The sequence below is a fragment of the Canis lupus genome, chromosome 27 (assembly GCF_048164855.1).
Source record: "Canis lupus baileyi chromosome 27, mCanLup2.hap1, whole genome shotgun sequence".
Classification (NCBI taxonomy): domain Eukaryota; kingdom Metazoa; phylum Chordata; class Mammalia; order Carnivora; family Canidae; genus Canis; species Canis lupus.
The window spans coordinates 7,750,518-7,776,520 of NC_132864.1; the positions used below are offsets into that span (position 1 = coordinate 7,750,518).

The window sequence follows — 26,003 nt, forward strand, 5'->3', positions numbered from 1 at the left end:
TCACCTGGCTGGACCAATGGAGGAAACTGTCCCTGGGAAGTGGTGTCACCGGCCCAGGAGGGGGCAGGAGGATGTTTGCCTCTGAGGCCCCTCTGAGCCAAGCGCTCACCCTCCTCTTTCCTTCACACTGTGCATAGAGTAGCAGAAAATGGGAAGGACTCTGAAAAGCCATTACATTTCCAAGTGTTTTTCCAGGTTTTCTGATGCTGGGCCCTGGCTGTGGCTCAGGTCTACAGTTTGGACCCAAAGTACTGTGACCCATCCCTGGCAGAGATGGTCACCTGTGGGGGTGTGGCCCTGGACTGGGTTCCTTGGGAAGTGAAGGCCCCTTCCGTATGCTTCCATGACTTCCCCGGCTCGGCCACCACAGGACGGGGGCCCTGAGCCCTCTGCATCCGGATCCTGGACTCCCTAGGGTAGCCCACCCTGGGGCAGACTTGGGAGCTGGGCCATCCCCTTAGGACAGTGCTACCCGAGCTCACCCTCATCTCTGCTTCCACCATGTGCTGGTCCCAGTGCACCTGGCAGAGCACAGGGAGCTGAGAAAGAAGGCTCTGGTGAATTCAAAATGTATGAAGGCTTGAGAAGACATCAAAGTCCATTCCGGTTTTCAAGAACAAAATGAGTGTCTCAGAACATCACTGCAGTGACCTTCTGTCATCAACACTAAGCTCTCCTAGCAATCTATGTCTGCATCCTCTCAGTTCTCACGTGTGATCTTAGGACTGGCACCTGCCTTAGTTTTAAAGAAAAGCTTGTAATGTCTGAGCATATTTAGAGGGAAAAAGGACACCGTTCTCTCCTCTGGGGATAGTTATGCACTTGTTAGAGCCCATTTACTGCAGCCCAGGGAGTGTATGACAGCCCACATGGGCCCCACTGTGCACCCTGCTAGAGCTTTGTCACTGGCTCCAGGTGCCAGGTGGGTCCACGGACAAGCACTTTCCCTGTCAGGTGATGAAGAATATGGACTTTCGACAGCCCTCAGACTACTGTGTTTCAGCGTGTGGCACACGGCCCACTCCTGCAGCCCTGAGTGCTTGGACTGTTCCTCACAGCCTGTGCACCACAGTGACCCTCGGCCCTGGAATCTCTGGGATGTCAGCCACAGTCAGGCACAGTTTCCCAGGCAAGAAGCTGCCCCTGAGTGGCCAGACTGTTCCACTCGGTCATTTATTTATCACATGTTTCATGAGGAGCCAGACTCTCTCACTGGTATTGATGAATCAGCAGTACAGACTCATCCCCTAACGTCAGGGTCACATCCTGGAGAAGGATTCAGAAATGGAATAGCTAATCTAAAAACACAGAATTGCAAACTGTAATGTATACCAGGACAGAAGATTACTGGGAATTCTGGGAATACACAGGAGGCGGCTTAGAGAGCTGGCATCTGAAACTTGCAATCAAGGAGAGGGTTTTCTGTGCAGAGGGAACAGTGGGTGCCAAGTCCCTGAGGTAAGGGGATGCTGAGTCGTCCATAGATCATTGTTTGAGTCCGTGACACTGCATGAGGCTCATCATGAACACATGCAGTTCTTGCTACTCTATGTACGGCGGCTCATCATTTGGCCCCCAGTTCAACATTAGTAGTAAAGATGATGATTCTAGCACTACCACTATCACTGTTCCATAGATGAGGTAATTGAAGTTCATGTAGATAAATGACTGTCCTAAGGTTCCAGCTCAAGAATGGCAGCACCAGGATCAGAATCTGTGTGACTCCCTGTGTTGAGCTTCCTTAAGATCTCAGTGTGACCTGTGCGCCAAGAGGAGATAGAATGTGGATGGTTGGTTGCAAAGAGATTGGGTGTGTGCCCAGAGCCCGTTTGTCCTCCCAGGCTGTTTTGCAGGCTTTGTCTGCCAGGATCCATTCTTTAGGAGCAATAGCACACCTAAACCAAATCAGCATAAGTAAAAGATAAATCATTGGTGCACGTAGTTGGGAAGTCTAGCCTGATTTCAGGCCTGGCTTGACCTAGGGACTCAAGTGACATGGGCAGAGTCCATTCTTTCCTTTTCTGTGCTGGCTCAGTCCGTCGTCTTTAACATCCTCTGATTCAAGATTCAGAAGTCTCAAGAAATGCTGGCTGCCTCTTCACGGCCGTTCAAACAGAAGGCCAGGGTTTCCTCCGCAGGGGCCAGGAGTGCCAGCTTGAGGCATTTGACCTTTCTTAAACCAAGCACTGTTGTGCAGATGGAAGCTCTAATGGGCTCAGACCTCCTGCGTGAGCCCAGAGGGCCCAGAGCAGTGTCACATTTGGAATCCTGGGCCGGAGGAGAGGCTCCAGAGGCGAATGGAGGTCTGGAGATGGAAGAGGAACTGGCAGCTTGAGGCACAGCAAACCCCTCTCAGGCCCTCAGGGTAGGGGCTGGTTGGTACCCCGGGCCCTGTACACAGAGGGCAAGGAGAGACAGAGGACAGAGGTGGCCACTCCAGATGGGCAGGTGGCAAGGGAATTTCCATCGGCGGCTGTCTTGGCCACGGGACTAGGAGATCTCTGCCCTGCCCCCCAAATCCTCAAATCTATAGAGAGCCCTTAGCGGGGCTCCACTGCCACACTCATCCAGAGGGTTTCGGTGTCACATCGTTCTTTCAAGGCCACTTTCTTGGAACAGACTCTCACAGTAGGAGCAGTGGGCAGACGGGACTGTCCAAGGACGGAAGAGTGGGGAGCCCCGGATTGCCTGGGGCCAGCTCTGAGGTTAGCCAGGGGTCACATCCTCTGACCGCCTCCTCCAACAATAGGGAGGAGGTCTGTACCCAAAGAAGAGGGTGTGGCTCTGGGGAGGGGAGGACAGCTGCCAGGACACGGTAGCTCCAGTGGCAGCAGAGCCTGAGCCTGCCCAGCGTTCCACTCGATCCCTGCCCACCCAGTGCTCAGGCTCAGGTGGGACAGAAGTTCCCAGAGTCCAAGGGAGGGGGAGCGCTACACCAGTGGTTCTCGAAGTGGCTGCCTGTTGGAATCACCTGGGAGGCTCTAAAACGACTGGTTCCTCCAGCCTTCAGAGACTCTGGTTTAGTTGTCCTGGGTGCAGCTTGGAAACCAGGATTCTGAAATCCCCCAGGTGCCTCTTGTGGGTAGCCGAGACTGATCCACAGACAGACACGGTCTGCGTGCACAGATGGCGTGTGCATGCCCCAGACCACCCAGGACCCTATTCTGTGGAAGATTGTCCCCTGCCCACCTGACTCTGTTAATTTTTTTCACACCCTCCCTGAGGCTCCCCTGGGGGACAAATCAATGTCTGACCCAGACAGCCCTTTTTTTCTCATACTGTGCTTATTTGTTAAAGGTTTTCTGGGTGACGCTGAGACTGTGACTGGAATTACATGGGTCCTCGCTTTTCCAAGGCTGACCAGAAAGGAAGTGACCGAGAGGTGGCCACTGACTTAGCTTTCAGGGCCATACCAAGCTGGTCATACACAGCGGGCCAAAGATGTTTCCTCCACCTGCATCCACCCATCCATCCCTCTGCCCATCAATTGTCCATTGGTCCATCCATCCCTGCATCCCTCCCTCCAGCCACCCGGAAGAACCAGCTTCTGATGGACATCTCTGCAGACATCTATGTGGAGGGACTGACGGTGGTGAAACTAGATGCATCCAGCCCTGCACCTCCTGGGAGATGGAGGTATAGTCTGAATGACTGGGTCCAATCATGACGTGACACATTTACGCAGAACTGACCAAGACAGGATGTTGTGCAGTCAGTTAATTTGAATGTAGAAATTCAAATTAGGTGAGTTCTTAAAAAAAAAAAGTTTCATTTTTGCATGGCTCAAAATTTGAATCTGCTTCATACAGGGTCAATGGGGGTGGTTCCTGAAAATATGTCCCAGCTACATGAGTCAGAGCACCAGGTTGAGCAGGTTCAAGTGTGGATGGAGAGGAAAGATCAGGATGGGAGTCAATGAGAATCCAGGCCTTTTAGCACCATGTTCTGAGATCCTGGATATCGATGTACACAGTAAGTACTCAGCAGTGGCCTGGCAGCATGGATGTGTGCAATAAGTTCTCAGCAATGGCCTGAGACTGTGGATGCATACAGTAGGTGCTCAGCAGAGGCCTGGCAATGTGGGCCCATGCAGGAAGCACTTAGGGATGGTCTAGCACTATGGGTATATGCAGTACATGCTCGGTAATTACCTGGCAGTAGGACTGTACACAATAGGTACTCAGTGGGTCCGCTGGCTTTGTCTCCGAAGCCAACTGCTCAGCAGATGCTTGAAGGGGTGCCAAACATGGGGAGGGGACTCCTGGAACCCCTGACAGGTGACATGCCCTCCAGGTAAGAAAGGGGTTTTAAAGTAGCATCTGGAGTGAGGAAGTCCCCTCTGAGGAGGGGTCAGTGAGCAGTGACAGCCAGGCCCCTGGAGGCTCTTCTGAGTCACATGCTGCATCGCAGATGACCCACTCACCCTCCTGCATACACTGAACGCCTACTCTGTGCAGGCCCTCTTCTGAGTACTCTTCCACTCAACTGAGTAGGACAGGTCAGGGGCCCGTCTCTCCATCACAGTGGAGCACAAATTTATTCACAAGAGAAAACCATTTGAGGTAGTCTCCACTGTCAACAGCATGGCGCCAAAGGAATACAACTGAAATCCACAGGCTGTCGCGGATCCCACATCAGACTCACCCGGTGCGAGTCTGCAAGGAGGAGCCCAGGGATCGCTGACTGTTAGAGGCACCTCATATGACTCTGGCCTTCTGCAGAAGAAAGCCTCATTGTCCGAGGGGCATGGCTAGTGGCTTGAGACAAAGCCACGTATTACTGAACAAAAATGGTTACAACAAAGTGCACACAGTGAGCTGATTTTCCTTTAAAAGACTGACCTCAGGGTGCCTGGCTGGCTCAGTAGGTGAAGCGTCTGCCTTTATGTCCAGGCACACGTTTAGAGGTCTCGTGTTCACATGGACAGGTGCACCCATACCAAGTGCCCCCAGTGGTTCCCTCTGGAGAATGTGATGATGGGTGATTGTTTTTCCTTTTACAGTATTTTGTAAGAAAAGAATTATTTTTAATACCATGGGAAAATTTAAAGTTTAAATAACTCCGGAATACTCTTAATATATATAACTCTTAAATATATAATTATATATTATATATATAATTATATATAAGTTAATATATAACTCTTAAATACTCTTTTTACACAATGAAGTGTATATGTTAGTAAAAGGAAAAACTGATAAGATTGGAAGTGGATTTAAAGAAATACCTCCAGTAGGAGTTTGATGTTCACAGGTGGTTGGGAGATTGCTCAAGCATCTCCCTTAAAAATTGTTTTAAACCAATAATAATAGATCATGCTTTTGGCATTAAGGTAAAATTTGTTTTTTTTTTTTTTTTTTTTTTTTTTTTTTTTTATTAAGGTAAAATTTGATTCCTTCTTCCAAAACACCACAAGTGGGAATGTTCTGCTCAGCAAGTGACAGAAACGTCTCACAGGGTGGGAAGAGTGTCGGATAGAGGCATCCGAGGATGAGCCCCAGAGACGGGGGATCCCAGGAAGTGGGATGCCAAGGAGAGGCCCCTGAGGACTGGGGGTCCAGAGAGGCCAGTGGGAAGTGAGAGGGTGATGGCTCTGGTCTCAGTCAGACCTGATGTCATGGAGAGTGTAGCATCCTGAGACGTGGGTGTGGTTCATCAGCCCCCGCCCACAGCCTCCCCGTCTCTAGCCAAGCATCAGAAAACACAAGTGAAGCCCATCCTAAGCCCGCAACCTGGACACCCACCTGCCGCCTCTTCACCATCCACTGGCCCTTCCTGGGCTGTTTGCAGGCCTCACCCGCTGACGCCCCACATCCTGTCCACGGGTGTAAGTCTGTGCCATGGCATGAAGCCAGCGGGAGCAGCCGGGGGAGGGAAGCTCGTAAGGCTCTGTCACTCGAGGCAGAAGAGTAACGGCCTCCAGAAGAGTAACGATCGGTGCTGAGCCCTCGCACCCCAGGGGCCGGGCCGTCCACATTCAAAGCCTCCCTGCTGGTTGCTGGGCTACTGAGGGCAGCAGGTGGACAGGAGGTGAGAAGGCCCGGGCCGGGACCCCTGCTGCCCCCGGTGTGGTCGGGGCCCTGCAGCCCGACGGGCCCGGAGCCTGTTGGGATGCAGGATCCCCGGCCCCAGCCCAGGCCGAGGAGTCGGCTTCCGCCGTGGCGCCAGCCCCGGCCCGCTGCCCTCTGAGCCACAGCGCAGGGCAGCCGCCTTCTGCAGTGGCGCGCCCGGAGGGGCGGGATGCGCCCGCCCGGCCCGGCTGCAGGGACCAGGGACACAGTTGGCTGAGAGCCTCGGGCCCCACAGTCCACGCAGGGGAGCTTAGACAGGATGCAAGCGACTTGTCTCTCACGCAAGCCGAGCGGGAGAAGTGTAGTCCAGGCTGGCTCTTCAGTTCAGGGGCGTAAGGGGAGGACGCTGCTCTATCCCGCCTCTAGGAATGTCTCAATATCGGATTCCTCCTGGCGTTCAGGGGCTGCGTGAGCTCCAGTGCCCACATCTACATTCCAGCTGCCTGGGACAGGCAGGTCGCCGTCCTGTGTGCCCCTTCTCCCCGCCCCCGACATTCTGCAGCACCCCCCCCCCCAGCTTGGGGAGCAGCCTCACGCGAAGCCCCGGCAGCCGCGGCCTGCATCCTGGGAGGAGCGCTGGGAGGGCTTGGTCATCCTCCCGGCAGGGCCAGGCAGGGACCTTCTGGGGGCCCCGTGCGCCCCGCCCCCACAGGCGGAGAGGCCACCCAGGGTCCATGGAGAGGACTCACCAGGGAGAGAAGACAGGTGGGCCACTGAGGCGCAGTCTCCCAAAACCCGGGAGATCCGTAACACCAGGAGAACAGAGGGACAGAGCCGTTTGCAATGTGACAAACACGGCTTGTTAACCTAATAGAGGCAGAGGAGGCTGCAGAATATCCAATTATGAGAGCAGGCCACGCAGCATGCAGGGTCAGGCCGCTCTCTCATTTATCGGGACAGACTCCATTAGGCCCGTTAATCTTCTTGATTAACTGTCCTGAAAGGATGCTGGTGGGGAGGGGTAGTCCCCCATGAGCCGGGGAGACAGGAAGGCAGCAGGTGGCGGCCCGCCGGGACTGGCCCTCACAGCCCCTCCACCCCCAGCCCCAAGGCCATGAGGCTGCTTCACTCTGCTCTCAGCAAGGAGTGGTCTGTGACTGGGGGCTCATCTTTGGTTTTCGTGGTATCAGAGCTTGATCCCACATGGGGGGGAGGTCATCCCTTCCAGGTCCCCTGGTCTTCCTCTGTCCCCAGAATGGGGAGAAAAGTCTGCTCACTGGAGAAACGTTCCTGAGGGTCACCACCCTAGACACAGACCCAGTAAAAGATGAAGATTTATCATAAGATCACAGCAGTCCCCCTGCCCCATGTTGTCACCACCATGGCATGAGGTCCAGAGGGTACCCGTGGCTCCAGCTGACAGTGCTGCAAAGCTGCAATCTCTCTGAGGAGCACACATGGAAAGCCCACACTCAGGGGCAAGGGCAAGAACATGGACCATACAGGAATTAGGAGCCTCAGGCACCTGCAGCCCCAGGTGAACAACAAACACAGCCCAGCTCAGGCCAGATAAGTGCAAACCCTGACCCTGACCTCTTCCTACCTCGGTCCCTAGTACCCAATTGAGCCTCAGTCAGCGGCTAGCAACAGCAGCACTGTGAGGCTTCCCACAGTCAAGGAGGAAGAAAGCACCAGAACCAGACTCACACACTGTGCAGAGGTTGAAATCATCCATATGTTAGGAGCTGTAAGAGAAGTAGGCGATACATGAGAACAGATGGGGAATGGAAGCAGAGAGAACAGGAACTCAAAGGACACAACAGCAACTGCTGGAAGTCAAAACCCTTTGAGAGAAATGAAGAATGCCTGTGGGGATGCCTAGGTGGCTCAGCAGTTGGCATCTGCCATTGGCTCAGGGTGTGATTCCAGGGCACCAGGATCACATCTGCATCAGGCTCCCTGCAGGGAGCCAACTTCTCCCTCTGCCTGTGTCTCTGCCTCTCTCTGTGCCTCTCATGAATAAAAAAATAAAATCTTAAAAAAAAAAAACTGAGGCACAACTGACTGAGCCACTCAGGTGCTCCTAATTAAACAAACAAACAAACAAACAAACAAACAAAAAAGAATGCCTGTGATGCTTCATCAACAGGCTACAGGCAACAGAGGAGAGAATCCATGTGCTTCAAACATTACTTTAAGAATCAGTTAAAATAAAAAAAAAAAAAGAATCAGTTAAAATATATATTGGAATCTGTCCGAATTCTACCAAACATTTAAAGATGAAATTATAGCAAATTTCAAGATGTAAATAAATGGAGAGATACTCCATAATCAAGTGTTGAAAGATTCAATACCATGAGGAAATCAATTGTTCAGAATGATCTACAGATTCATCACAATCCCAATCAATATCCCAACAAGTGATTTGCAGATACTGACAAAGTGGCTCTAAAACCTTTATGGAGAGGCAAAGTATCTGGAAGAGCCAACACAACACGAGGAAGAAAAACCTCCTTTGGGGATTCCTGCTTCCCTGTCTCAGGACTTAACACAGCTACAACAAATGGTGCAGGGTCGGAAGGAAAGGAGAGACCGACAGATCCGTGGACGGCATGCAGATCCCGGAGCCAGAACCTCAGATGTTGCATTCTATTTTGCAGACAAAGAGTTTTCTACCACTTTCTGTGTAAGGGACACCAGTGTAGCCAGTCAGCACAGCTGGCAGCCCTCGTGCAGGTCGGGGAGTCCAGCAGGGAGGCTGCGGCACGCGGCTGGAGCTCACACTCTGTGCTCAGCCTCACATCACCCGGGCACCCCGACCCCCACACACAGCCTGCTACCAAGTCACCTCCTGGCCCGCGATTCCTCCCAGGGGTGAAGGGAGAACGTGTGAGTGAGCTGCCCCACTTCCTCAGCTGCGTGGATGCTGCCAGACACCCACTCCTCATCCTCACCGGACTCATCCTCACAGGCCGCAGATGGGAGGACACAGCCAGGGCTCTCGGAGAACATCTAGAGGACACAGATGCTACCAAGCACACTGCAGACTCCATCAGGAAGCTGCACCATGATACCCAAACTGGCCCACAGGAACCCCCAGCACTCAGCACCCTGGCGGGCTCCCTGTGTGCACTCCCCAGAGCAGCAGAACGGCTGTGGAAGGGTGGCTGTTGAGCATGTGTGCGCCAGCGGGTGGGAGGCTATCGGCACCTGGCGGGCTTGGCAGGATCGAGGGAGGGGGTATGAACACATAAAAAATCAACACCAATCCTTCTCAAACCCTTCCAACCAACTGAAAAGGAGGCAACACTTCCAAACGTATTTTATGAGGCCCACATTATTCTGATACTGAAGCCAGAAAAGGGAACTAGAGAAAGGAAACTGCAGGCCACTATCCCTGATGAAATCCTCAAAGAAACACTAGCGAACTGACTTGTGAAAACAGCCATCCCTTACGATCAGCTGTGATTCCTCCCTGGATGCTACGACACACACAGACCACGTGCCACGCCACAGCAGCAGAATGAAAGAAGGGGAACAGACCACCATCTGGGTAGATGCAGTAGTAGCATTTCACAAAAGTCAGTATCAATATGATTCAAAAAACTCTTGACATAGTAAAGTCCACAATGTGATGAGCCCACAGGTAATACACTCAAGAGTGAATGGGTGGAAACACTGTTTCCCACATCAGGAGTGAGACAGGGAGCCCGTCCCCACCCTCCTGTCCAGCCTGGGGCCCGGGGCCGTGGCTGGAGGGTCAAGCAGGAGAAGAAAAGGCACCAAATCCTACAGTGAGGTTGTGGGACACGAAATCCACATCAACGGGGGAACAAAGAAGGAAAACGTACACACAGTGAGCTCTGGCTGCTGGGACAGCATGGATGGACCAGGAAGGTGTCATGTGAGGGAAGTAAGTGAGGCAGTGAAAGATAAACACTGCACCATCTCACTTAAATGAGATAAAAGAAGGCCAGACTCATGGAAGCAGAGTAGGCTGGAGGCTGCCAGAGGCAGGGGCGGCAGGGCAATGGGGAATGGGCATTCAGAGGTGGAAACATCCAGGCATAAAGCAAGGAAGCCCTGGATGGAACAGAATGCGTGGTGGCCACTGTCTGATGCCGTGTCCGTCATCCAAAGCCATGTGTGGTGGCAGATGGGCTCATGGTGGGGACCATCTCACAACGTACATGACCATCAAATTGTGACATTGTCCACCTGAAACTAGTGTGATGCCGTCTGTCAATTCTCCCCCAATAAAAACACAGGAAATGATACTTTATCTAAAGGTAGGGATTGGGCCCATGGTGTGAACAGAGTATCCCTACCCCCCACCCCCCACCCTCACAGCCAAACTCCCTGAACATGGGAGGAAATACCGTAAAGGCCTAAGTGTGCCCAACAAGCTAAGGACCCGCATGTGGACTCCAAGGCGTGCAGGGTCTCTGCAGGATCAGCAAGGTGAGTGGGGGCCAGCCACTGTGGGAGGTGGGGGGCTCCACCTGGGGTGGCCCTCTGCCCACGCTGCACCCCGGCCTCCTATAGCTACCTCTGCAACAGGGCAGGAGGAATGAACAGGAGCCGCACCCCAGATAGACCAGATGCTCAGAGAAGTGCCCAGGCATTTCCACAGGGGTCAGCACTGGTCCATGGTCAGTCTGAGAGCAGAAGGCCTGGAACTACGGTCATCCTGCTGTGGCTTGGGGATGTGTACACACACACACACACACACACACGCACACGCACATGCACACCACACCAACCACAGGATGATGGGACTGGGGGAAACTCAGGGCACAGCAGGTGAGCGCACTTTGTAAGGACAAGGTGTTCAGAATGGCCAGCCCCCTTCTGAAAGAAAGACAAAAAAATAAAGGCAGAGGAAGATCCACTTAGTCCCCGCAGGGATCAAAGAGAGAGATGAGAACAGGTCGCACATACTAAGTTGGCAACAGAAATACTGACAGCAAACACTCTTTGCTGGTAAAATGCTAGAAAGATGAACATATCAGTAATTTCTCACTGGCACTGAGCACTGGCCCCCCACAACTGGTTTGTTGTTTTTCGTTTGTTTTTTTTTGGTAAAGATTTTATTTATTTATTCATGAGACACAGAGAGAGAGAGGCAGAGACACAGGCAGAGGGAGAAGCAGGCTCCATGCAGGGAGCCTGATGTGGGACTCAATCCCAGGACCCCGGGATCATGACCTGAGCCAAAGGCAGACATTCAACCACTGAGCCACCCATGTGGCTACCCCACAACTGCTTTGGGAAGCAATTGGGCAAAATTTTTCAAGAGCCATGTAATTATTTCCTTTTTGATGCAGAAACCCAATTTGAATTTTCAACTGGAAAATCATCAGTATGAGAAAAGAAGGCATAAGCAGAATGACATCAGAGACGTCAATATCTATGGATCCCCTACCTCATATGTGTAGAGAAAAATCTATCAAAACAGTAACATGATATGCATACAAATAAAATACATACATGCTGTACATAACACAAAAGCATGGAAAACATCTTGTAAAATAATTCACGGATTTAGTAAAACATCACACGTAATTGGATGTTTCATTGCATATCCACTACAAGCATAATTATGAATAATATGTAGCAATATGGAAAGTCATCAAGAAGAGCATGAGGAGCCTAAAAGCAGGTGGCTGCACAGGGCATATGATATTGGACGAGGAAAGTGTGCCTGCCTGTTTGCAGGGATGCCAAAGCAGACTGGGTGGCTGGTGCTGAGGCTCCCCCACACCACACATCTATGCAGGGGACACAAGGCTGCACAGACCCTCTCCTTGTCCTCCTTCCCTGGGCCCAGGGGCTGGTGCTCACCCCCCGCTGCCCTGCCCTGAGGAGGGAGGCTCCCAAGAGCCAAGACATCATCCGCCACGATATCCCAGAGCGGATGTGCTGAGTACACAGTGGGCGCTGAATAAATGTCTGCCAAGTGAGTCCCAGGGCAGGATTTCCTCCATGTGTGTTTCTGTACAGGTTTTTGTCATGAGACTTAGTCCCGTTCACATCCCATAAGCAACAGACTTTAGGGCCACAGTTTATCTTAAGGACATTGAGAGTTTATTTCATACAAAATCACAGCATATTTTTCACTGCTTAGTGGCATTCATCATCTTTACTGTGCTGTGAACTACTCTAAACACATGATTCTTTCCAATTTCTTATCTTTGGCCAAATTGCATGTAGATAATAAAGCACTGCAGAAGCCAAAATCTTCATCTTATAAATAAAGTGCACTGCTTTCCTTCATTAGAAATAAAAAGTTATTCCTTCTTTCTCTTGATATATTAGCTATGTAGCGCGAATATGCAGAGTGTAAAACAAAGAATTCCAGCTAAAGTAAAGACACTTCCTTACTTGATTTGCTTCACCAGAAATGAAAGAGACAAAGGTGCAAGTGTAGATCTCAGGAATACAGTGTTCTCACTTCTAAGTGCTCCCAGGCACGACAAGGATCCAAACGCCCAGTTACAAGTGATCTGGTTTCTGGAATCCCGAGAAGCCTGGGCAGGGGCTGGGCACACCTGGGCTCTTCACTACAAGGGGTCTCGGCAGCGCTCTAGCCCCCAGCCCGCCCCGGGGGCCACAAGGTGCCTGCCCTGTCCCCCCTGTTGAGTCAGCTGCACGCCGGGCCTCACTGGGATAGAACAAAGATCCACCTGATCCACATGGGGCTCTGGGTCGACCTCCCCCACGCAGGGCACGCCTATGCCTGACTGTGGCACCCATCATGATCGGGGTGCACTGTTTGGAAGGCCCCCAAGTTCCGGCAGGTATGTGGGGTGGGCAGGGCTTGGTACCACCACGGTCACAGTTTATAGGAAGGTTTTCCAGTATCGGCTCCGGGTCTGAACGTCTGACCTACATGGCTCATACACCGATGGATGGATGCCCTGTTCTGAGCTTTCACAGATATTCAATGGCATTGGGGGTCACATATAGGGTCACAGGCTCCGGTGTCCCAAGGACCCTGCCCACACACGCAATGGTAACAGTCACTCCATTTCCTACAGGGCCGAGTCTCAGTCCACAAACCAGTGGCGATCCGTTCCCAGGCCCCTGCATCAAGCCACCACCCCCCCAGGCCCCTGCGGCCACATGGCACACATACCACTGGCATCTACCCATCAGAAACACAGCAGGTGTCTATAAGTGACCAAGAAGCAGCTCTGGGAAGCGAGGCCGTGGAAGCCCAGTGGCAGGGCAGCAGCCAACTCTGGAGGCCGGGGCATGAGAGAAAGCTCAGGAGCTCATAGCAGGGCCTGGAGTGTGGGGAGAACTGAAGGAGGGCTGAGAAGCTCTCCCCAGTGGCCCCACCTGGCTCTTCACCCAGAAGAGGCATTCCCCTGCGGCCAGGGCCCCCAGCCCAAAGACTCCACACAGCAGAGGCCAGAACGCCAGAGTGGCCTGCAGGGCACCAGCCTGCCAGGGCCCCTCTTCAGTGGGCGCTGGCCTCTCAGAGCTGGTTGTGGCTGATTCAGCAGGTTGAGGACATTCCTCATGCTTCTCACATGCCCCTGTCTGCCTCTGCCTGACCCTCTGGGGGTGCCTGGGGGCCTTCATGCCCTCAGGACCTTGCCCCTTGGTCCTAAGGCCCCATCACGGCACCCAGGCCCACTTGCCCTGCTGGTGCTGCAGCCCAGGGTCCTGTGTGCCCACAGGGGCGGGAATGCCCGGGGCACAGTCACTTGGCCACAGGAGGATCAGAACCGGGAGGGCCACCCACTACCTTATATCAGGCTTTGGGCCCAGCAGGGGGCTCCATCACACAGGGAGTGTCAGAGGCGAGGGTGACCATCATGGGGGCCAGGACACCGTGTCCAGACAGCAGCGAGCAGAGGGTCCCATGGTGAAGGCAGAGTGTATCTTGTGGTCAGTTTGAGGGGTGTGTTCTGAGCAGCAAAATGGCCCATCAGAGACCTCCTGGCTCACACGGTAGACAGGTCCATGCGGTGGGCAGAATGGCTGCCCCTGTCCCAGGGGCTGAGCTTGGTGGACACTGTGCCTGGCCGGGTCCCGTTTATCTGTAAACCACAAAGGAGTGAGCTGGGAAGACACTATCCCCAGATGGGACACCAGATCCCAGTGAGTATAGAAGTGCTGGGCCAGAGAGCTGCAGGGGCTCCCCCCACCCCCGCTGGCCATCAGGACCCCCCTGCTCCCCGAGGAACTGCAGGGGGCATGGAGCTCTCTACCTTCTGCACCGACTTCTCATGGCTTCCAGGGGCTGCTGTGCACACCTGTTCTGGCACAAGTGCATTCGTTCGCACCCCTCCCCATCTGTGCCTGCACTCACTCTGTGTTTACCAACCACACCCCACTGCTAATGTAGGCTCTGGGGTCACAGGAATGAACAAAGCCAACCAGACTCTTGTTCCCATGGTGTACCCGCCAGCAGGAGGTGGGAGAGCCACACGTGCGTGAACAAACTGAACAGTGTGGATGGTGGCAGCAGCACCACACTACATGGGGGGCACCATTACTGCACGCTGCCTGGGGAGTTCTTCCTGAGGACAGCACCCCAGAGCCAGGCCCTGGGCTCAGGTAGCAGGCAGCAGTGTTATGGAAACACCATCATCTGCCCCAGGCAACTGGGGGCCCTGCCTGCCTCTGCATTTCCCACAGGGGGAAGGTGAATCAAGCCTGGTGTTGAGATGACAGGCTTGTTGAGATCCCTGAGTACCAAGAGTCCAGATCTCAGGGGATAAGAGACTCCTCTCAGGGAGAAGCTTCCTGAAGGCTGGGCTGTCCTGGTGACTCTCAGCCTCCCCAGGCACCAGCAGCATGTCCAGTGTCTGCCTCCTGGTCAACTGATGCTTCCTTCCATCCTCCTAAATCAACATGGACCTGGGAACATGACCCTGGGAAATGGGCAAAAGGTGGTGTGATACCACCAGGACAGAGGACCCTGCTGTTTATAGGGCCAAAGGGCATAATGTCACCCCAGAGCACACGCAGCCTGCAGGCCATGTCAGGTATGAAAAGGCTGAGCAGGAGCCACTGGCACCCAAGCCACACCTCCACAACCCCGGCCTGGGCAATCCCCTGTACGACATGGCCCTACCCAGGACAGGCTCAGGGAAGGAAGGAGAGCCCACTGGAAGCTCTGGGTTTAGAAAGCCTAGGAGGGCACAGGCCTAGTGCACCTCAGCAAAGCTGGAAGCCACTCTGGCTTTCCAGGTAACAAGGATAGAAGATAGGAGTCTATGGGTCTGTAAGGGTCAGGGTCAAAGCAAGAAGAGGGGACGCAGACAAGACACTGCCTGGTACTCACAATGTCGGAGCTGAAGGGCTTCACGTTAGTGTTGCGGGAAGAGCTACTCGTGAGGGTCCATACCTTGGTTTTATGTTTGAAGGCAGCCCTCACCTTTGAAGGCAGAACAGAGGACTCGTTAGAAGAAATTTCAGTGGTGGAAAGAGCACCAGTAAGAGGTCATCCTCAAAGGTCTCTAGGTTTTGTGTTGAAATAAAGTCCCAGAATACCAACCACAGGGTATGGGCAGGATTTGGAAGCATCCTATCCGGACTCTGCCTCATTCGGCAGGTGCAGACTTTGTCCCACCCCTGTATCAGGGCCTGCACAGGGAGAAAGCTGGATCTGGTGTGGTCCCTGCTGGCCTCATCACAGTTCTGGACAGGGTACCAGACATGCTCAACAAGGAATGGGGAGGGAACTGGACCGACCAGCCACAGAAACAATGGAGAAGAAAGTCAACTAATGCAAACACGGGGCCATGCACAGCTCAAGGCCACGTCTCCTTCCTACCTTACAGACCATAGTTTTGGGCCTGGGGGCTTCTCCCTGGCTTGGCAATCATGTGACCCCCTCCATCCCTGGTCATCATCATCCTCAGTGACTCACCCTGTCTCCCCAGCATCCCTTCCCTCCCTGCCTGACCTACATCCCTGTACCAACAGACCCTCTAGAGAAACAGCACAGATGGGGTGGTACCTCTCTCCTGTTCCCACTCACCACTCCAGAGGTACCTCCCATGACTGAGCCTGGTGGGGTCTCATACATCAAGCCACAATGTAAGCATCAGTATGGGTCTTGAGAAATAGGATCTGGAGCAGCCTCTACCCTCCCCATGGCCATGTGCACAGCCGGTGCAACACCCAGACTGCACTTGAGAATGAGCCCACTTCCACTGCCCCAATGCCCGTGAAGGACATGTGACACAGTCCCCCCTAAACCCTACAGTCAGGAGACCTCCTTCTTACACCCCAGCCAGCTTCCTCAAGCCTTTGGGACTGTTGAGAGGACATCTACATCTTACTCTCCCTGATGTGCCAGACAGCAAGCAAGCAGGTGTAGATTCTGCAGTTCAGCTGCCCCCCCTCCCCACTGTCTCCAACTCCCCTGTCCTCCACAGAGCCAGCAGGGCCTGTATGATGCTGGAGGCGGGGGAGGGGGAGGAGGCCTGGATGTTGCTGAGCAACCAGGATGCAGGAGAAGGGCTGACAGAAAGCAGCCCCACTGCACACAACTAGTCACCACTACCAAAGCCTATCCAGGATTATGTTCCCAGACACCAGCCTAATGGGGCAAGACTGTTTCTGCTCTCTATGCCCTTCCAGAAATGAAAAACCATCTTCATGTTTTCAAGAAATAGAACAAACATACCTCTGAATTCAGAAAACAATGGAAAAGGAAGATGAAAAACCCCTGGGGAAGAAGGAGAACACAGGATTAGGGCCCTCGCATTTTGTCACAGCACTTTCAGGGGCTTCTTCCCAAGGCTACATGGGTTCTGGGAGTGGCACTGGTGTGGCTCACTGCTGGGGAGCCTGCGAGTGAGCTGTGTGCCAATCCTGTGGTCTGGAGCCTCTGAGGATGGAGGGGCGTCCTGGATCCCACCCTGAAATCTAGCTTAGAAGCAGGCACCACTGTGACTGCTCTGCTGTTTGGGGAAAGGTATAAAGAAAGGTGGATTCCCAGGCAGGACAGACCAGATAATGATAAAATGCTGGGAATGAACAAAGGTGAGGACATTAGACAATCAACTAAACTGAGCCCTGATGTCTTCATCTCAGACAGCATGATGGTAACAATGAGATGGGCATGAGAATGTCTCCCCAAAATTGGAGACAGCTGCAGTGTGTCCAGCACCAGGCAACACCTCACATGGGTTGTCTCATTTAGGGCTGAAGCAGCCCCTGAAGTGGTCCTGTTATTGTTTGCATTTTATGGAGGAGAAGCTAGGACACAGGAGGATAACTGAGGTGCCCCAGGACCCAGGGTGTGCAGGGCAAGGCTGCAGCCAGGACAACTGATCAGATTTTTTTATAAACAGCCAGAGGGAGACAATGCATGGAGCTTGTTAACAAATTACAAGCCCAACACACTTCCGTAAGATGCAGTCCCTAGTCAGAAAGATGCAGATGCAGCAAGGACCACGCACGCTGAGGGCTGGGTGGGCTGTGCTTGCGCTCTCCAGGATTCAGCCTTAGACTCAGCTGTGTGGACTGTGGGTGGTGGCAGGTGCTCACTTCCACCTTTCTTCTGGGGGTTGTGGGTCTAGGGACACAGGCTCTGAGCACCCCAAGTCTCTGGTTTCCGGGCTGCTGACTTCCCCACCCCTCCATGCAGGAGACACACATGAATCCAGACCTGAGGTCCACACTATCACCACCTCTCTATGCTGGGCTCCCTTTCTGGAGCTGCATGCACGTTGATTGTCTTCCCTTTAATTAAGGCCTAGGTGTGCCTCCCAGGGGTACTGGTCAGCACAATGAGGCAGCCCTGCTATGGACATGGGGACGGTGCTATAGGCCCTGTGCGGAGACCCATCGGCCCCAGGCATGCCCATGCTGTGGGCTCACAGATATGTGGCAAGAACAGAGAAGAGAGGATCTCCCTCCTGCCCCAGTGGCAACCTGCTCCATACACATCCGTTCATAAAGCTGACAGTCCCACAAACTCTCACCTGTAAAGAGTTGAGTATAGCAAACACGTACTGGAAGGCCAAGGCCTGGCTGTTGACGGCAAGCACACCAAAGACCCACGAGGTTCCCAGGATGGGCAGCAGCACGGCCACAGCTTTTGCTGTCAACCTGAAAGAGAAGTGGAGATGGCCATTCTGGGGGCCAGGCAAGTGGGGGTGGATCGGCCTCTGCAAGGCCCCTGGATGAGAGCAGACACAGTCCTGCAGGGGGCCAGACCTGGGCTCCACTTGCAGGTAACCTTGAGAAAGGAGTTGAGCACTCAGGACCTGAAACGCGGCCCCTGCCAAGCCAGCAGCAGCCGTGCTTCTGCCCTCTGGCAGCTGGCCCTGGGCACCCAGCAGCCGTCACACCCACTGGGCACCCTTAGCTCATCACCCTGATCCAGCCAGCAGCACTAGTGGATCGAAATGCTGATCCCAGACACCCATGAAGGACAGCAGAGCAAGACTTCAGTGCAGTGGACACATAAGGGTAGGAGGCAGGCCCAGAATCAGCCTCATAGATTCCTTCTCAGAATGTGGGTTCCATGAACATGGTCCCTACTGTGGTCTCTCTGCAAGCCCAGGGCAGGGTCAACACCCAGTCAGCTCCCAGTGAACCTTTGCTGAATGAATGATGCAATGACCATGAGGTCATTGCCATTTCTGACATGTGGCACAGTCTATCCTGACTTCTGAAACAGCTCGGCTTTGTACACTGGGGATTCTGTGCCTGGGCTTCACAGGAAAGCCTGCAGACAGCTGTGAACTGTGCTTGTCACTGGGAACACCGGCTGCACGTCTGCCTCCCTCACTAGACCAAGAGGTCCCCAACGGCTGGACTGGGGCTTCATCTCTGTAACCCCAGAGCACAGCAACGCACCAGGGCCCAACACGCTCTCAGAAAGTGACCCCTGAATGAAGAAATAAATGGGCAAGTGAATGAGTGATGGACAGAGCCCTGGGCATGCACAGTGTTTGGAATGGATTACAGAGTAATTGTCTTATCGATTTGCTGCTGACATATTTACTGCTTTTGCTCTCAGATCAGAAGAGACACAGTGTGACTAAAGTAACTTTAATTACGTTAGGGCTTGGGAAATTGAAAAGTTGCTAGCGTTTTAAATATTTTAAATTCTGTAACATGGAAATGACCATCCATGACCAAATCTCAGCCCAGTGGGACCAGTGCCCCCAGTGCCCCAGTCTGTCCTCACAACTCAGGCCCCTTCTCTGCCCGCACCCAGCTCCTGGGCAAAGGTCCCCTGTGCATTCCCGTCCCTCAGCTGCAGGCTGGGCTTCCCACATCCCACATACCTCCCCCCACCCCCACCCCATTCTGGAAGGTCTCATCTCAGCTATCATGCCCACGAGCGTCCCTGTCCTGAATGTTCACAACAGCCTCCGGGTGCCCTGTGAGGACCCACCTCCCCCCTTCTTGGCCCTGTGGTTTGGGGGTGCTGAGTGCACCCCAGAGCCAGGATGGACCGTGGGACTCAGGCGCTGGTGAACTGGTCACTTGCATTCTGCGTGACTGGTGCAGGGGTAGGCCCGGGACCCGATGCGAGCCGCCAGCCTCCAGGCTCGGACCTCTGTCTAAACAGGTGGGAGGGAGGGTGTTCCCGTGTCACCAGGAGGCAGGTCCATGTGAGCATGAAGCCGACAGGGCACACAGGGATGCAGGATGCAGGAGGAGCCGGGCCCCCTGGCCTAAGCAATTCTAGACTCCCTCCTGGACTCTGGGACTACCTGTGTGCATCAGTCCCCCCTTTTCTTCAGCTAGTTTGTGTTGGCTCTTCTGTCACCTGCAGTCAGCGGAGCCCTCATGATAGGAGGTCAGGGACCCTCGGGTGGAGCCCCTCCCCAGGAGGACCAGCCCTGGGGCACCTCAGGGAGTTCTTCCCTGAGGAGATTCCTGTGCATGACAGCCCTTTACAGACAGGAGAGCAAGACACTGAGGGGGCTAGTGGCAGGGGCTAAGGAAGGGTGGAATCTAAAATCTTCCTCCTTCGCCTCTACAAGTAGCCTCTCACCCCAGGGATGGAGCAGAGCCCTGCTTTACACATGGGTCAGCCAGGCTGGTAAAGGCTGGTCCTGGTCAGAGGAGGTAGACAGCAGCCAAGCAAGAACACAAGCCTGGGTTCCCCAGCAGCCACCCCCTGCTACACTGAGTAGCTCTGCAGGTAGGACCACCAGCAAAGGCCCAGAGTCCAACTTACTTGAAGGCACTGGGGTCCCCATGTATCTTGTAGTTGTCAGCACTGATCTGCGAAATGACCCTGGTCACAGCAATAAGGATGCCAACATTGACCTGCACGAGGGAAGCGACAGGATTCAGAGTGAGGGCCGGGGCTGTACCTGCAGAGACCCTGATCCCACCAGGCAGCTATCCATCCGCCCACCCCCACCCTGCCCAGAGCTCTGAGCCAGCAGGTGGTGTTTCTGCAGAAACCTGACTCACCTGGGTCCCTGAGCATTTACCTGCCCTGGCCATATGCAGCAGCTGCACTGTCTGGGAGCACACCTGCCCCCCACCCCCCACCCCCGCCCAGGAGCACAGCGAGGAAAGGCCTGGGTTCAGACCTCATTTCAGCTCTGCTCACTGGGTGGGCCACCACACAACACATTTGTGTATTTGCTTCCCCATCTGATGGGAAACAGCAGTAACACCCACAGTGTGAACAGATCATCTGAAAGGATAAGAAATCATATCCATAAAAACCCCTGCATACTACGTGGCTTTCACTCCCTGGCCCACCCAGGCCTGGGGCTGTCTCACCCACAGAGGCCACAGCACCGGGGACTCATCTGCCCAGTGGTGCCTTCTGGCTGGCTGGGAATCTGCAGGAGGCTGGTGGGGGGGTTGTCAGTGGGGCTGGGTGTCGGGGTTGAGGGGGATCTCTGCAGAGGCTCCGGCACAGCCTGTCGGTCCCGCGGGCAGCTCTCCGGGGCCCTGACCTGAGCCTGGCAAGGCAGGAGGCAGCAAGGGGAAGGAGGTGAGAGCCCGGATTTCCTGCTGCTGCTACAGCTGGATTCAGGGCTGCGCTGTGACCAGGACCCTCTCTTCTCTCTGGACGAGTCAGGAGGTCAATGACAAAGTCATTGGGGAGTCCAGCTCCAGGCCAAAATCCTATGTGCACTTTCAGGCCTGACCACAGGCAAGGACAAGGCCGGCTGTATGGGTCTGCAGGCAGGGATTTGGGGCTCCCACCCTGGCAGCCATGCCCATGAGCACAGGTCTGCAGGCCCAGCCCAGGCACCTGCATCTGAGGCCTCCTTGTGGGGGCCCAAGCCTGAGGTCTGCCTGAGGCTCCACTGCTGACACCACCTCACGCTACAGCTTGCAGAGACACCCCCCAGCAGAACTCAGAGCTCTTTCACTGCACTCTTCTCAGCCACCCTCCTCCCCAGCCCTGGACACCCGTCCCCCGCCACTCTGTGCAGGTCATGGACAGAGGACCCAGGGTTGGGGGGGTGGCACCCACCCCGCTCAGCTCCAGCCTGTACTATTGCAATCCACCAGGAAAGAACATGTGCTGCAGCACATGCAGCCTGGCTCCGTGTCTTCACTGACACTTCAACCCCTGGCAGCTCGGCTCCTGGCATCAGATGCACATCACTGGCCCTCCTCTCCCCCCGCACAGGAGGATCCTCACAGAAGTCCCCCAGCGCCACGGAAGGTGAAAGAAGTCAATGGTGTGAATGTTCACCAGCAACAGTGCCTTCCACCACTCCACTCCCCCGCCAACCACAAGAAAACCACACTCAGCTACGCTGAGAAAGAGTGGGCAGGGCCAGGGCCCAGAGGTGCGGGGGCTGCTTCAGGGGTGGAAACTGCGTCCAGACTGCTGCCGCTCACAGGAGGCTAAGTACCGCTGAGCGCCAGAGCCGGGGCACTCACACTCCGCAGCACACCTGCGGCTCCCAGCGATCGGAGGGCGGGGCCACCAGGAGCCTGTGTTACACCATGGGACTTGGCTGTTTTCTCAAATAAATGCTTCTTTACTTTATGCCTTTGGGTAAAGCCTAGAGTTCTGAACTGTTTGTGTTTTTACACGTATGATTCTTGTAGGACTTTCTAAGCATTTCAAGGTGAGGTTCATCTTGGTCCTGTCACCTGCAGGCCTGGCCTCTTCCGCTCTGGGATTTACATCCTAGGTTCCTCACACTGGGCAAAGCTGAGGCTTTGTTTGGAACAACAGAAGGCTGGAGATCAGGTGACTGTCCACAGCGGGCAGTGGGTTTGGGAGTGACCGTGGCCTGCCCGCTTTGCAGGGGCCCGTGTCCCTGGCCACTCTTCCCACGCTATAAAGCCAGAGTCCAGTAGCCATCCTGTGGTAAAGGCCCTGGACGGGTGTGTTTGTATTTCTATTTGCTTCTACTGACATAAAGCCCTGAGGATACGGGAGCAATTACCAGCAAGGGTGTCTTTTGGAGGCGGTACAGACAGGGGGGCTGAGAAAGAGAGGTGGGCAGAGGTTCATGTACTTTAAGCTTTTCTTTCAAATTCCTAAGCATGTGTGTTAGAATTCCAGAATCACATTAGTCCCCCGTCAGCCAGTACCCACACGATCCAGGGCCTCACCTCGGGCCCCGCTGCTAGACGAGGCCATGGGGCTGCCCCCGGCGGAGAAGTGGGGGTGCAATTGGGGCTGCCAGCCCTCTGTCACCTCCTGGCTTCTGCCAGGGAGCATGGCAAACGTGGTGAAGCTGCTGGCATTTCTGGCGGCCACCTTTCAGCATCACATGCTGTTTCTATAAAGATTTCTCTGGGGTTTATCCCTCTGTCTCTCTCTCCCCACCAGGCTCGTGTGTTTCTCTCTGGTGAGTATGCTCCCCTGCTTGGGAGGACAGTCTTACCTGCCTGGATAGCAGGAGAAGAGGCGCATGGGCAGAACCCCGACCCCACAGCTCATTCAGGCGGAGGCTGTGCTGCCAGCCAAAAAACCCTAGTGTTTCAGGAACAACCAAAACTGAAGTGGGCCGGTCCCCTCACCCCGGCCACCCATCCTGGCCGGTGCCTGGCGCCAATGGGAGAAGCCCAGGAGGCCCGTGCTCCACGAACACTGGCTGTTTCATCAGCCGGGCACCCCTGCCTGATATCGGCCAGCAAGCCACTGCTGACAGATGCCAGAGGAATAATTCAAGGGCCACGTTCCAGCAGAAAAGAAGTTGGGGAGAGGATAAGCACTTGATATGTGGCCACAGGAGGGGGAAGGGCTGGGCAGGGCTCTGGGGTTTGCAGCAGGTCCTGCTGCTTGACCTTGGGAGAAGCCACTGGGAGGCATGCCACGACTCACGGGGAAAGCATTACATGTAAAAATACAGGAAACACAGCGGGGTGCCTGCACAGCTGTGCTTCCGTTCCTGTGAACCCCTGGATCTGGGCATCTGTGGCCGGCACCATAACCCTGCTGCATACATGCTTCTACAGAGAGGAGAAGGCTTCTCCTCAGAGGTGAAGGCTACAAAACTCCAGAGTTTCTCTCTTCCGGGAACCCGAGGCCCTTGCCCTGTCGGGCCTGCACAGAACAAGCCCCTGGGGGACTTAGGCAGAGTCCTGGGGTCACCATAGGGTCCCTAGTGGGGGTGGGGGTCCAGACTCGACAGCTATACCTGCTGGTCTCGTGGGCAATCCACACTCGGGCATCAGGGGGGGCCATCCAGGGAATGGCAGCCACTTCCCTTCCCGACGGGGGTTGGGGGTGGTGGGAAGAGTTCACATGCTGACAGGCGGGCTGCTGCTCACTTCTGCACTTCCTCACCAGCACGAGGCCTCGCAGGACCAGCCTCACCAGAACACACAGGAACACCAATCCCAACACAAACAGGCACCTTTCAGGGGCATGGTCCAGCCACACCTGGGATTCTGAAACCCCAGGTCTTCACTTGGAAATGAGGGTGCGTCTGGGAAATATGGACAACCCCAGACACAACCAAGAGTCCCTGTGGGGGTCAGAGGTGAGCCCCGCGGGCCAGGCTGGCGTACGGCCAGAGTCCACAGGACCCCAGCTGCAGCCCCTCGCCTCAGGCCGCGTGCTTCCTCTGTGATGGCCCTGTAGTACGTTCAGCTTTGTGCCACATGGTCCCAGTTACAAGTCAAGTTGGCTGCTGTAGCATGAAAACCACCACAGACATGTGCAAGGACCTGGTTGTGGCTGGGGGCCCAGACACTGTTTAGGAATGCAGGCAGTGGGCCACACTGGGCCATAGTTAGTGCACCCCTGCACTTGGCTCGGAAACCACTGAACCCCTTTCAGCCATGCCTCCCTCTCCTGGGCTCCAGGGCTCCCCTATGTCCCAGGGGAGCACTGGGAGCTTACAAAGGCCCAGGTCCTATCAAACCAAAAACCTCCAGAGATGGGGCTCAGGTGGGAACCAGGAATTCCATTATGTGACAAGTCTGAGGACTGCTATCCTTCAGGGTTGATGTTACAGCCAGAGGTGGGGCTGGGCGGGCCAGGAGCTCACAGCCTCTGAGGGACGGGAACGGGCTCCTGAGAGCCTGGCGACACATGGTGCCAGGACCCTGTGCAGGACCCCACACCCTGCTGGGTGCTGGACAAGGATCAAAGCAGGGCAGCCTGCGCGTCCCCAAAGTCAGGTTAACACTCTGGTCACCCGAAAACATCTAGGACAGGGGCTGTGCTCGCCCAGGGCCTCGGGATCAGGAGGCCGAAGGTCACACAGAAAGCACGAGGCACGTGGACTCACACATTCTGTCCCTTCCCGTCTTCCCTCTCATCTGTGACGTCCCTTCACACCCCCTCCCAAAGTCCATGCTCTGCCCAGAGGACTTCGGTCGTCCAAGGGCCGGGGGTCTGTTCTGAGCCTGCTTCTACCTTTGGGCGTGAACTACTTTGGGCGTGTGGGCAGCAGGTGAACTGTCCACCCAGACCCCAGGAAGTGGTGGGAGCCCGGGATCTCTGACCCAAGCCCCTGTGATCCCCTAAATGGCTGGTGAGAAAGTGACTGTGGCCGTGCCTCCCACAGCCCCAGGGACAGGGGACAGCCCTGGACTTGCCGGTTCAGACCCAGTCACTGCATTCCCTCCTGTGGCTGAAAGCCATTCACTGAACACTGGGCAGACTTGGGGCCCCTTTTTCTGGCCGTGGAGGGGCCTTCTGGGCCACATCCTGTCCCGTCCCCGACCTCTAGGCCCTTTCTGAAGGGGAGCCCATACAATGCTCCTCTCCCCCGAGGAAGCTCTTATGTGCCAGGTCCGTCCCCAGAGGGCAGTGGCCTGGCCTTGGGAACCTCATGTCCCCTCACCTCACTGTGATGGGGCCCTGAGCTGGTCGCACCCACGCTGCCTGCCCACAGGTCTCACCACCTGCCCCAGAACAGGGCAAGTGGTGGTGTTACTGGTTACTCTGGTCTCACCACAGACATAGCCAGAAACACCTAGATCTTTACACAAGATCTCCAGACATGTGATGCTAGCCCTGAATTTAAATTTAAACACAATGAAGCTGTGGGTAGTCTCTGTGGGCAGAGCCACCCCTCCATCTGCAAGCTGGGAGATAAACTGAACTTTCCTTCTCTCCTTCAACCCCACATCCAGCACCAGGATGGTCATCTCACCACCTTTTTCTCCCAAATGGCCCTCAAACCTACCCCTCTCTTCTTTCCGGGACCCCAGCCTGAGGTAGGGTCTTCACCGCTACATGTTGGGTCTCAGCAGCATCTTCCCACCGGCTAACCCCCCCCCCACACACCTATCTATTCAGGGCATGCCCCCTGAGAACCTTCTTGTTCCCTGGGGGAAAGGCCCTCCTAGACATGTCCACAGAGGGTTCTGGGGAGATGGCAACCAAATGGCCTCTGGTATCACTGTCCCTACAGCCTCTCCTGTGCAGAGAGGCCTTTGGGCTGGTGGGCGGCGTGGTGAGTCACCCCTGGGAGGGCCCTCCACCCCTGGGAGGACTGCAGCCTGCTGCCTGGGACAGATGCTCCCAGCAATACCTGCTGCCCATCCAGGACACAGAGGGACTGAGGGGATGGGGACAGGACACGCACGTGTGAGTCAGTACCCACACCA

General features: G+C 54.9%; 1 protein-coding gene across 3 annotated transcripts in view; it reads right to left on the minus strand.

The window, feature by feature from the left end:
- Nucleotides 1–12,075: 12,075 nt before the first annotated feature.
- The window catches only part of ADGRD1 (adhesion G protein-coupled receptor D1), a 122,594-nt gene continuing 108,666 nt past the window's right edge, over nt 12,076–26,003 (minus strand). For all 3 annotated transcript variants that reach the window (XM_072802102.1, XM_072802100.1, XM_072802101.1), the window contains 5 exons: nt 20,182–20,273; nt 17,966–18,092; nt 16,663–16,704; nt 15,313–15,405; nt 12,076–14,062 (listed from right to left, as the gene is read on the minus strand). In XM_072802102.1, coding sequence (XP_072658203.1) covers nt 13,967–14,062; nt 15,313–15,405; nt 16,663–16,704; nt 17,966–18,092; nt 20,182–20,273 — 450 coding nt within the window. In that variant the 3' untranslated portion in view covers nt 12,076–13,966. The remainder of the gene's footprint in view (nt 14,063–15,312; nt 15,406–16,662; nt 16,705–17,965; nt 18,093–20,181; nt 20,274–26,003) is intronic.